At 49.8% G+C, this 11,935-nt stretch overlaps 1 protein-coding gene across 1 annotated transcript; it reads right to left on the bottom strand.

The window, feature by feature from the left end:
- Positions 1 to 1,485: 1,485 nt before the first annotated feature.
- Positions 1,486 to 7,087, bottom strand: CD207 (CD207 molecule). Its single transcript, XM_050754503.1, has 6 exons — positions 6,968 to 7,087; positions 6,754 to 6,870; positions 4,902 to 5,276; positions 4,157 to 4,308; positions 2,979 to 3,097; positions 1,486 to 2,471 (listed from the first exon to the last, which is right to left on the bottom strand). Exons 1-6 carry the CDS (start codon positions 7,038 to 7,040, stop codon positions 2,321 to 2,323), a joined length of 987 nt encoding a protein of 328 aa, XP_050610460.1. The 5' UTR covers positions 7,041 to 7,087; the 3' UTR covers positions 1,486 to 2,320.
- Positions 7,088 to 11,935: the final 4,848 nt, after the last annotated feature.

Raw genomic sequence — 11,935 nt, 5'->3', positions numbered from 1 at the left:
GGGATCTCGGCTCACTGCAACCTCCGCCTCCCAGGTTCAAGTGATTCTCCTGACTTGGTCTCCCAAGTAGCTGGAATTACAGGCACCCACCACCATGCCCGGCTAATTTTTGTATTTTTGGTAGAGATGGGGTTTCACCATGTTGACCAGGCTGTCTTGAACTCCTGACCTCAAGTGACCCACCCACTTCAGCCTCCCAAAGTGCTGGGATTACAAGCGTGAGCCACCGAGCCCGGCCTGCATTCATGTCTTTCCTCTGCCTTGTAGCTTCTGCTCATTGCTAGTTTCTTCCAGTGCCCTGTGACGGCCCCTCCAGTCTTTCTCTAACTCAGGGCCTTCCAGTTCAACTTCCTTCTGTTAACAGCCTCATCCCCTTGCTACTTCCTGGTTCAAATTCTTTCCCAGAGAAATGGTCTGATTTTCCCAGCTCATCTCCTTGCCAAAACCAACCAGAGATCCCCAACCGGCCTTGTTTTTGTCACCTCCCATTTCCTCTATTGGTGAGGGAGGGATCCCCTGCCCTAAATACGACAAGATGGCCAAAACACGACATTTGACACTGGGCAGGTGAGATTGACAGCAGTTTACTAGTGGGGAAAGATATCACAAGCCATGCAGGGCCACACGGGGTCACCCTCAGGAGCAGAGTGAACCAGCCAGGGCTGTGGGAGGCAGGCCTTGTAGTAACAAAATGATGAGGTGCCCTGGGTTCCTTAGGAGGATGTGATTGGCTTTTTTGAATAGTTTATCAGGCTGGCAGATAAGTGAAATCCATTAAGTAGAAAGCTGGGTGGAGTGCAGCTGGTCCCAGACGATAGGAAACTAGCCAGGTGAGGACCGAGGGCAAGGGCATATCTGGTGAGAGGCAGGGAACTTAGGGTTAGGTCTTTGGGGCCCTGTGAGGCATAAAATGTCACAGCAGCACATGCTATTTCAGGTCTTACAATACAAGCCTGTACCCTCAGCTCTGACCCATTTGCACCCAGAACAACACACTGCTGGTCACAGTCATTTAATGAAGCATCTTTTCCTGTGGACCCTAATGAGGACCTGTGCTCACTCCACTCTCCCCTCCTCTCTGTGGTGGCTGCTGCCTGGATTCCTGCTTTGGCCACTGGACTTGAGATTTGGAATTGATGCCTGTGGAACTGGGTCTCTGTGAAGAGCGGGAAACCTGTTGAAACTCGTTCTTGGGAATTGAGCTAGAGACTAGAAGATTGTCCAGTAAACACCCAAGAAGAAAGACCACCAAGATCGTGACATTGGAGACCTTGGAGACCTTGCTCTACTTTATTTTAATAAAAACTAGAAATAAGTACTAGTCACATTTTATGGCATTTCCAGGGCTGGAACTTCCCTAGTCCTTGTTATTTTTGACTCCCCAGATGTTTCCTGATGATACTCTAGAACTTCATGTCCAGCAGAGGAGACCGCCTTTCCCACATATTCACCTGGACAACCAGGAATGAAAAAGTGCACGTGGAGTGAGGCCTTGACCCAGGCAGCATTTTATTCTGAGGAAGCTGGAAGGCGAATTCATGAAGGCACTGAAGGCTGCTTCCCACGCACAAGACACAGGAAGACAGGAAATGCAGAAGGAGGAGGAGGTGCCGGGGAGGTGAGGACAGAGGCTGGATGGACACTGGGGCGGAAGGCAGGGCTGGGCACCCGGGTGTACTAAGTGAGTGGAAGGAGAAGGGAGTCTGGGTACTGGCCGAGTTCTGAAGGAGATACAAGTCCATGTCAGCCGCTGACTTGAACCAGAGAAGAGGTTCAGGCTTTAGATGATGTGGATGAAGAAGCCACTGAGGATATACCATGAGCAGGATCTCCAAGAACAGAGCTATTCCCACTGCAAACACAGCCAGCTGCCAGCTGCCAGCACAGCTAAGCAGACACGTGGAAATTCTAGAGGGTTTGGCCAAGAAAAGCCCTGAATGACAATATCAGCAGAATTGCTTGGTTGCTCTGAAATAACTTTGATGTGATGAAGCTGAGGCTTCTCTGAAGAAGTGGAAAACCCCAGGTGTTGTCCCGGATTACGGGTCTTAATCCTCCTTAGCAGGGCAATTGGAACTTCTAAATCCTCTCTACCCACCCCTCCCACTTTAACCTGAGTTCTCCTTTCCATTCCAGCTGCCTCCATGGGGTCAGAGAATTTCCAGCCAAGACAGATGGACTCCAGAATGCCACTGTGGGACAATTTTGAAGCAAGAAAAATTAACGTGCAAAGTCCTCCTGGAGTCTGGGGGAGAAAGAGGCATTTCCTCATGTTTGACAAGCGTTGGAGTTCAAAGAGTGAGCTTGGGAGCCTGTTCTGTCACGGTTCTGACGGGATGTAGGGTCGCTTACAGATGAAAAGAAACGTTTTGTCACATTGGGCATCATTCCAGGCCTGAAGCGAGGAAACCCTTATATTGCCACAGTGTTCATTGTTCCCAGCATTGTTGGGCTCACCTGGGATCCAGAACCTACCAAGAGGGAGAAATAAGGATGGATTTACAAAGTGGAAAACCAAGAAGAACTTATTTCCAGTGAAGAAATGAGTTAACTCAACCCCAGCTTGAGTCCTAGGGAATGGCATAGTAAATGGCTGCACCCAAGCCTAAGAGGAAGGGGACTAGCGAGACTTAGACCTCTAAGCTTTCACTCACGCCCCAAGTCCAGGCAAAACCAACCCACCACTCTCAAGTCCCTACACAAACCCACACTGTGAAGACCTAGACTCATGACAGGATCCCTGCTGAAGCCGGCCAGGTAGAAGGCCTTGCTGCCACACCCCAGAGGGCGTGGAGGGCCCAGATCCCACAGCCAGTTAGTGACAGGATTGTGCTAGATCTTGGTTGCAATGCTCCTGTCACCCTAGCACAGGGAAGAATCAGAAACCCTGTCTCATGGGGAATATCGCCCCAACTCCCTTCATGCCCTGGCCATGGCCGGGGAAAGTCAGGCTGGCAGGGAGGGCTCCAGGGACTTACTTCGCACTTTGGACCTTGTCGAATGGCGTGTCATCCACCCAGAACCAGTCCCCTTCCATCCCTGCTTTAGTCAGGCCAATCCAGTAGGTGAGTCCCCCCGCTGTTTTATACAGAAACTCCTATAGGAAAGACAGGTTAAGCAGAGGTGCGGTCACACTCCGAGCTTGATCACCTGTCTCTGGGTGTTCTTCACCTGTGCTCACTGACAGCCCTGACCCACAGATGCACTGCACACTGGCCTCTCAAGCCTCTTCCTGCCCTTGCCCAGAGCCCAGATTTCATCTTCCAGATTATGATGTGTCCCTGCCCTGCAGCTAACAGGCTCAGGACTTAAGCATTTCTGCCACTCAGGAAGCAGGTGCTGAAGCACAGGAAGGCCTCAGCTGAACTCCAGAGCATGGACCGCAAGAGAATGGTTCATATGACAACACCTGAATCCACATACGGCACTGTGCTGAGTCCTCCATATGCATTCACTCCTTTTCTCTGAGGCAGGTGCCATCACCATGCATGTTTCATCACGTGAGGGCCAGTGAAGTTTGCCCAGTGAAGTTGGGTATTCCACCCAAGCTGCTAGGACTAGTTAGTTGGCAAGGTTAGGGCTCTAGAACTACTCCAGAGCCCAGGCTCTGACCTGAGCTGCTATCCCACCGCCCAGATGAAAAGGGCCTGCCCAATTTCTGCCTCACCAGGCAGGAGACTTCTTGAGTCATGTGGAATCATTAATGCTGTTCACAAATATTTCTTTTTTTCTGGGCACATGGAAAGTAGCTCCTCTCTGCCCTGTTCCAGGAGTACTGGAATCCAGGATCCTCCCAGTCCAGGAGTACTGCATCACTTACTTAACTTACTTAATGTAACTTACGCCAGTGAAATGTAAGCAAAAATGAGGTATGTTAAATCTGGGCAGAAGCTTTGCACAATATGTCAAGTTCCCTTTTCCTGCCCCAGCAATTGTGGAAACATGTTCAGATAAAGACTCCTTCGGCCTGGGTCCTTGAGTAGCCATAGTGAGCACAGTCCCCTTGCTGGCCCTTATTGGACATAGTACCGAGAACTCCTTCTTCATTAGGTCATCAATATTTGGGGATTTTTGTTCGCACAGTATAATCTTGCCCATCCTCCCGGGCCCAGTGCTCATATGCCCCCTTCCCAGAGCCCACAGGCACAACACTCACCTGCTCACTCTCTGAGGTCACCGAGGTCAGGTGTGAATTCCTGGACACACAGAACTGCTGGGCACTATACCAGGTCTTTGTGATGAGAGAAAAGTAATAGAAGTTCCCCTTGAAGTACTTCCAGCCTTGAGAAACCACCTGTAGAATGTCATCTAGAGAACAAGAGGTAAAAGTGAATACTGGTATTCTTGATTTCTTGGGGTGCTGGCTTGGTGGGGGCACTTGAATGAGGTCTCAGAGACAGCAGCAAATGGAGCTGTGCTCTGGTGTCCTTGGCTCCTTGTGTAGGGGATTTGGGACACTCTTTCAAATCCTGAAAGTCAGACAGAGACTAATAGAGTGTCTGGGACTGGAGAGGTTAGAATGCAAGAGGATGGACAAAGAGTGTCTTTCCCATGAGGGGAAGCAACCCTCCATCGGCCATGACAAGTGGCTGAGCCCCTGGACTCTAGAAAGGAACTTGATGAGAAATGACTAGGTATGGGCCAGGGTGGACAGCCCCTAATGCTTTTACATTCTGCACTTTGGTGTGGGAACTCTAGCTGGACCCTGGTCTCTTTTCTCCTAACCGCGCCTAAGTCCTTCCCAACCTCAAGCCCTCCCTCCTTAACTTCCTAGTCCATGGCTGCCCCTCTCTTCCCCCCGGCCTCCTCCCTAACCCACCAGCCCAGTGACCTCAGGTCTGGGACAGGTAAGATCCCATGGGCCGCTGGTCAGTTTCAATGTAATTTTCTGAGTCACTTACTTTGTCGTTTGAGCAACTTGCTCATATTGTCCAAGCTGCCCTGGAGTGCCCGGATCTTTGTATTCAAAGCACTGGCTTTCTCCAAATCACTTTTTAACTCTGGGATTTGGGCATTTAAGGTACCGACTTCTTCCCAACTTCTTGTTAAGATCTGGATCTGTGCGTTGGCCTTCTCCACACTGGTTTTTAACTTCAGGAACTGAGAACGCACATAACCCAGGCTCACATTCACCGTCTGGATCTGAACGCCAGCTGCCTCCATGCCATCGCTATTCTTTTTAATTTCAGAATCCAAGGTGCTGATGTTGTCCACACGACCTTTCAGCAACTGGACATTGGTCTTTACATCTGATATGTTGCCCATAAACCGGGGATCTGGGATTGAGAAAGTCAGGAGGTCAGCTGAGGGGAGCCCCAGGGACAGGAGTGGGGCTGTTGTCAGGTCGATCAAAGGAAGGGAAGAGAAGGAACAGGCTGAAGCTTCCCAAAGAACCAGGACAGTCCAATGGGCCACCCCAACCCTCCAATCATTCATTAAGATACAACAAATGTGCAATGGGCACCTACCATGTGCTAGGAACACAGGTGGATACAGACAATGGGGAGATGGATGAAACACAGGCTCTCTGTGAGAAAATTTCACAGGCAAGCAGAAGCAGGGGTTAGAAACCAGTCCTGAAATTTCTCTGAGTGTTCATGGAACATTTGATAAAGGGGTGCCCTCCATGAGCCCCATCACTCTCCCCAGAACTTGATTCCCCCTGGACCCCACCCCTTGGTTGCCATCCCTCTGCTTTCAGAAACCCCTGCAGTGGCTGTCTGCTAGGACAGCACCACTCCCTCACATCTGTCCATGGGCCCCTCTGTGACCATGGGAAGAGCCAGCCACTAATCTGGAAGTGGCTTCTTCTCCAGAGAACATGGAAAAGGAGATTACAAAACTGTTTCTCCCCTTCCCTTGCCCTACCCACTTTCACATTCTGCTCAGGTCCCAGGCCTGGGTACCAGAGAGAGGATCAAAGATAAACCAAGAGGCTCAAAGGCGAGCCCTGAGGAAAATGCCATGCTAGAGGCCAGGGGTCTAGGATGGGGGAAGGGGGACTCTGCTCAGAGCCTACAAGTCTAAGACCAAGTATGTCCCGAGGCCACAGAGGGAGAAAACCAAACCCAACAGCTTCTCGGGTCCCCTTGCTCCGCTTGCTGGAGCCCTGGCAGGAGGAAGAAGGCTCTGCCAGCAGCAAAGGGCATGAAGCCTGACAGAGCCAGAAGAGGAAGAAAGATAAACCCCGCAACACCAAATGAGTAGGAAGGCTCCCTAGACATGATTTTTGCAGGGACAGGAGAATGAAGAGAGCACGAACGGGTCCTGTTGAGGGGACTGAGTCATGGAGATCTGTTGGCTCGTTGGTCAGGCTCTCCATCTGGTGAGTTGGGGCCAATGACACATGAGGCTTAGTCCTTCACAGGGTCAGGAGACATTGCACTGTCAGGAACTGTCCACAAGGCTCCAAATCCAAGGAGCAGAGCTCAGATTGGTGGGGGATGGAGGGAGAGAAAATAGCACAGCATGAAAAACTAGATAAATGTTTCCTGAGGACAAAAGAATGTATCCTTGAGCACCAATGTGCAAATGCTGATCCCAATAATCTCCCAGAAATTGGGAGGGAAAAAGCATCAGCTCACCGTACTGGGGGCGGCACACCCTGTTACTGCACATGGAAAGAGAAGAAAGGAGACAAATGAAAGTCGGAGGCAGGAGAAACCTGGAGAGCAGGGAAGTGGTCTGGATCTGGAGGGAGCCAGCTGGCCACAGAGAGGGGCTAAGCCCAGACGATGAAACATGAGGACTTACAAAGGACGGCCTGCAGCAGGATGGAGGCGACCAGGACCAGCGTCAGGCAGATTAATGCAGCACGGACTGTGGGTGTTTTCCCCGGGAACAGAGATGGACCAGACTTGGGAGGAGGCTCTGTTGGAAGAAGAAGAAAATGTGTGTTGAAGGAGTAGCAAAGGGCAGGTTTGCACACAGAACACGGAGCAGGTTCTCAGCAGTGACTGTGGCTTGCCTCGGGGCCAGAGGGAGATGTTCTGTTTGTCCACAGTGAAGTGTGCATCAGGGACCTCCCTCTCGGCCGTCATCCTGAGTGCTCACCCTTACCCTGGAAGCACAAGTGCTTCTGGCTGCCTGTCTCTCCAAGGGCTCTTATCTAGAGGAAACAGGAAGTCAGTCCCACACCAGGTCACCATATCATCCCAACTTCCCTATTCCTGACTAGATACCTTGTCTGGCTTACTCCCCTCCTCAGAAGTCTGAGCTTTCAGAAAGAGGCCATCTGTTGTCTTCTCTGGGGGTCTGTTACATAGATACATTAACCATCTTGTCCCAAAGCTATCCCATTTCTCTTGTAAGATTCTCTTCACCCATCCACCCATCCATTCACCCCACAAATACGGACTGAGTGCCTTCTAGGTACTGATGCTGTACCAGGCATAGGGGCACAGCGATGAATAACTCACAGTCCTTGCACCAAGCAGCTCACAGTCTGGTGGGAAAGACAGACATGAGCAAATAAATTGCACAAGAGACAGATATACCCAGTTGAAAGAAGCGTGTGAAATGGAATAATGGAAAAAAAACTGCAGTAGAAAGATAAGCATATGCCAAAGGATGGAGCTTAAGATAGCATGGAGTGCTTGGCAAACTGAAAATAGTGGCAATATTGCTGGAACGTAAAATATACACAAAAATGTGAGGAAGGGGACTCACATAGGGTGGAAGAGGCACCTGGGGTCTGATTATGAAGATCCTTCTGATCATGTCAAGGAGCTTGACCTCTAGCTCGTGGGTGACATGAGGCCAATTAAGGACTTCAGGCAGGAGAGAGACAAGGACAGGGACACTGTAAAAACATCACTCTGATCGTGGTGAGGAGCACAGACTGGTTGGGGGAAGCCAGGAAGCAACCATTGCAATAGAATATTCTGCTTCCTGTTATTAGCGCATCTTGGCTGATACAATATTCCTTTATAATATGCAACTTGGAGATTCAAAATGTAAACCTAAGACTTGAGTTCTCCTCCCTGCTTCCTGTAGCGTGTGAGCTTTTCAAACAAAGTCGGGGTGCTCAGCAACGTCAGACTAGGAATCTTTCTGTTTCTCTCTCCTCTCTCTCTGTCCACAACTTCCTCTCTCCTTGCTTGTAACCCTGAATAGAGAGTTCCATATGTGCAAGAAGCTCAGGGCACAGAGGAGCCTATTTGGAGCTCAGTGAAGGACTAAATTTTCTCCTGGGTGACTTCTCATGCTTTGAAGAAGTCTGCCAAATCTGAGAAATTTGGCACATGGCAGACTCTATAAAAATATTTCTTGGAATGTAGGAAACAGGAGAGGAAAGAGGGAGGGAAGGAAAGAAAAAAGAAGGAAGTTGGTCCAGATAATTGGAGGATGGGTGAATGGATGAATGAATGGATGGAGGATGCATGGACGGATGGGTGAATGGTAAGTGACTGGGAGACTTGATAGCTAATCATGCCACTCTGATGTTTACACAGTCTGTGGCCTGGGATCTGCCTTCTAGAAGCTACTGCTTCTTTCCGCTATCTCCAGAAGTTCTCATTCATCTTCAAAGCAAAAGCATAAGGGGAAGTGTGATTTATTCCTTACTCAGGAATGAACAAAAGCTCTGGCCGCAGGACAAGAAAGCTGTCCTGGGCCTGCTGAGGCTGAGCCAGTAGAGCTGGATGACAGGCTGTATCAGGGACCAGGGTTAGAGGTTAAGCTAGCAGGGCCAAGGAAATATCTACCTATGCTTTCAGGGGCTCCTGCTGCCTTTGGTACTTGGGAGGATGGTGGCTGCACGCTCATCCCGTGCCCATGTGCAGCTCATTGTAGTTACAGGCCCTCGATGCTCTCTCTCTCCAGTTAACCAGGCCTCAGGCTGGAGTCACTTCTCAGACTGGATGAGGGAACCCAGAGGGGACCCCACACTGGGAAGCTCTGGGAAGGAAGCCGGGTAACAAAGATGGTGTCTCATTTGTTCTGTCTCATTGCTTCCCTACCTGCTGTCTGCTCTAAATTTTGATGTTCGATAGTCCCAAACCTCAGGGTCTGGCTCCACCTCACTGCCTGCCTCTGAATGCCCATGAAGATTCCCACTCTCTTCAGGTGGCTCGTGTGGTTGCAGAGCGTTGGTTCTGTCAGGGCTTAGACAGGATTAGAATGTTCCACTTCTGGACTCTCATGCTCAGGACCCAGCCCAACTCCAGAGCCATCTCTGCCCTTCTGCTCCTGACTCCTGGCCCTTCATCCACAGCCTGTCCTATTTCTGGGCCTGGGGATAGAGAAGAATCCAAATTACTTAAGACCCTGGTAGAAGAGGCCTTGCAGGGGTCCTGGTCTCCTCCTGCAGCATTTGAAGGAAAGAAGCTGCCACACAACATGCCTTGGGAGTGTCTTGTCCCTTTCCCCTAGGTCAAGAAGTTGGGTTTTCTCTGCTGGTTTGTGGCATGAGTTATTCTTTATAGAGCCCCCAGACGCCCTCTCAGTGGTCCCAGGAAAGGATAAGGAAGCCTCAGCAGGCTGGGCCCATGGCATAGGAAGAGGCTGCGCCGATGGCATAGGAAGGGGCTGGGGCAGGGAGCATTTAGTCCAAGTGATGGAAATGGAGGCTCAGGTAGGTAGAATACTGAGAGGCGAAAGGATGATCCAGCATGAGGAAGCTGAGCAAAGGCATGGAATCCTGGGTTGTGGGCCCTCTGGGGTTTCAGAGGAGGTGGATGTAAAAGTCCCAAACCATAAGAAGTTTCATTTCCCACTTTGTGGAGAGGGAGGGAGTCACGAGCCGTCTTCCTATAAGCATGCTCATCTGCAGGTATTTCCTGAGTATCTCTCCTGTGCAAATCTCTGGATGCTCTATCTGGCACCTGGCCTGACAGGAGAAAAGACAGAGAAGCAGGCAGGTGCCTTGGCCACACTTGCCAGTCAGGAAGGCGGGCGGCTCTCCTGGACACTCAGGCTTCTGAACCCTCCTCTTCCAAACAGAAGAGGAGCTCTGATCAGACCTAGTGACCAAAAAAATCACTTCTGTGGTGAGAATGGGAAGTCTGTGCTCATTTCTTTCGTTTCTCCTCTTCCTGTGCTCCTGGGGTTCTAATACTTTCTCTGGACAAGGACAGAGGAAGAAAACAGCTTGGCCACTTTTTCCCTTTCTCTTGTTGGGGCTATGGTTGGGACCAGCCTTATGCTTGGAGGAGGACCATGGACTTAATCAGCAAGACTGGAACAGAGACCTGGGTTGTTTGAAATGCTCCAGCAGTGCCGAGAGTCATCTCCCGGGAGGAGTCACCCGAGTCCCTCAGTCAAGTCATGGAGGAAACTAGAGTGAACACCGAACTGCGGAGTGGGGACAGGGAAGGAGAAGCGAGGGAGGAGGGAGAATGACTCTGAAATGAGAGGGGATTACAGCTGGTCACACCTGGCTTGCAGGCCTCAGAGGGACTCCTGTGATGCAATGGGGGATTTGGCCCACAAAAAATCAAGGGATTCCATGCCACCCTCTGGACATGTGCCCTGGGCACAGGGGATAGGGCAGAGAAACCAAGGAGCATAGGTGGCATCACTTACTCCTCTAGAGTCCTGCTGTGCCCTAGGTACCAAGACACAGCAAGGAAAAAGACAACTACAGACCCCGCCCTCAGGAATGGTTTTCCTGTTGTTGAAAAAATATGACATCCTTAATGCTGGGGAGAAGGGAAGTCTCCCAAGACTAAAAATGACTGACAACACTATAGGGACCTCCCCATGTCTCCCTGGACCCTGATAATGGGTTCCTTTTTTATGACATTGTATAAGGATAAGTCTCTTTGGAACAGTGACAATGAGCCAGACCCTACTGATCAGGGTATTTCACCCAGTGCCATCATAAATAGTGTGATATGTAAATGGGCTGGCAACCTAGCCACATGGAAGAGCTGCTGTGTACCCGGCAGAGAAGGCTGCTCCAAATTACATTGTAGGTCAAAGAACTCATGCCTATAGCTTTAGTGGGAGGGGCAAATCTATGTTAGGAAAGTAATGAAAGGCTTTTAGGAAAAAAAATGTGCAGTTTCTTTTAAAATCTTTTATTTATTATATAACTAATGATATTAATTATAGAAAAAATCCAAGTAGGAAAAAAAACCCACCATAGGCTGGGCGCAGTGGCTCACATCTGTAATCCCAGCACTTTGGGAGGCCAAGGTGGGCAGATCACCTGCGGTCAGGAGTTTGAGACCAGCCTGGCCAACATAAACCCGTCTCTACTAAAAATACAAAAGTTAGCCAGGCATGGTGGTGTGTGCCTATAGTCCCAGCTTCTCGGGAGGCTGAGGCAGGAGAATCACTTGAACCCAGAAGGCAGATATTGCAGTGAGCTGAGATCATGCCACTGAACTCCAGCCTGGGTGAGTGAGACTCTGTCTCAAAAAAGGAAAAAAAGAAAGAAAAGAAAAAAAGAAACCCACCATAGAGACAACAAATGTTATACCCATAGTTCAGTTTTCCTTACCACCCATGTATATACATATACACATCTATATCTCTAGCCATAGTTATGTCTAATCGTAACTATGGATATATTATATACATATTTAACAAGACAATTCCTGCTTATTTTCCCTAGCATCCTTCCCCACCTCTCCTGCATTTCTTTTTTGTTTTGTTTTGTTTGAGATAGAGTCTCACTCTGTTGCCCAGGCTGGAGTGCAGTGGTGTGATCTTGGCTCACTGTAACCTCCACCTCCAGAGTTCAAGCAATTCTCCTGCCTCAGCCTCCCATGTAGCTGGGACTACAGGCGCCCGCCACCACATTTGGCTAATTTTTTGTATTTTTAGTAGAGATGGGGTTTCACCATGTTAATCAGGATGGCCTCAATCTGCTGACCTCATGATCCACCCACCTCGGCCTCCCAAAGTGCTGGGATTACAGGCATGAGCCACTACACCTGGCCTCTCCTGAATTTCTGATACCAAAAATCCCTCTCCACTGGGAAACTTT

The sequence above is a fragment of the Macaca thibetana genome, chromosome 13 (genome assembly GCF_024542745.1).
Source record: "Macaca thibetana thibetana isolate TM-01 chromosome 13, ASM2454274v1, whole genome shotgun sequence".
Classification (NCBI taxonomy): Eukaryota; Metazoa; Chordata; class Mammalia; order Primates; family Cercopithecidae; genus Macaca; species Macaca thibetana.
This window is presented reverse-complemented; position numbering and strand designations above follow the sequence as displayed.

Bases quoted from the DNA above. Each gene is read 5' to 3' on its own strand.
- CD207 (XM_050754503.1), bottom strand. From the start codon at position 7,040: ATGACGGCCGAGAGGGAGGTCCCTGATGCACACTTCACTGTGGACAAA. The intron at 5,277-6,753 runs GTAAGTCCTCAT...TCTCAATCCCAG, and splicing joins CCTGCTGCAGGCCGTCCTTT to ATCCCCGGTTTATGGGCAAC. The intron at 3,098-4,156 runs GTGAGTGTTGTG...TCTTTCCTATAG, and splicing joins TGACCTCAGAGAGTGAGCAG to GAGTTTCTGTATAAAACAGC.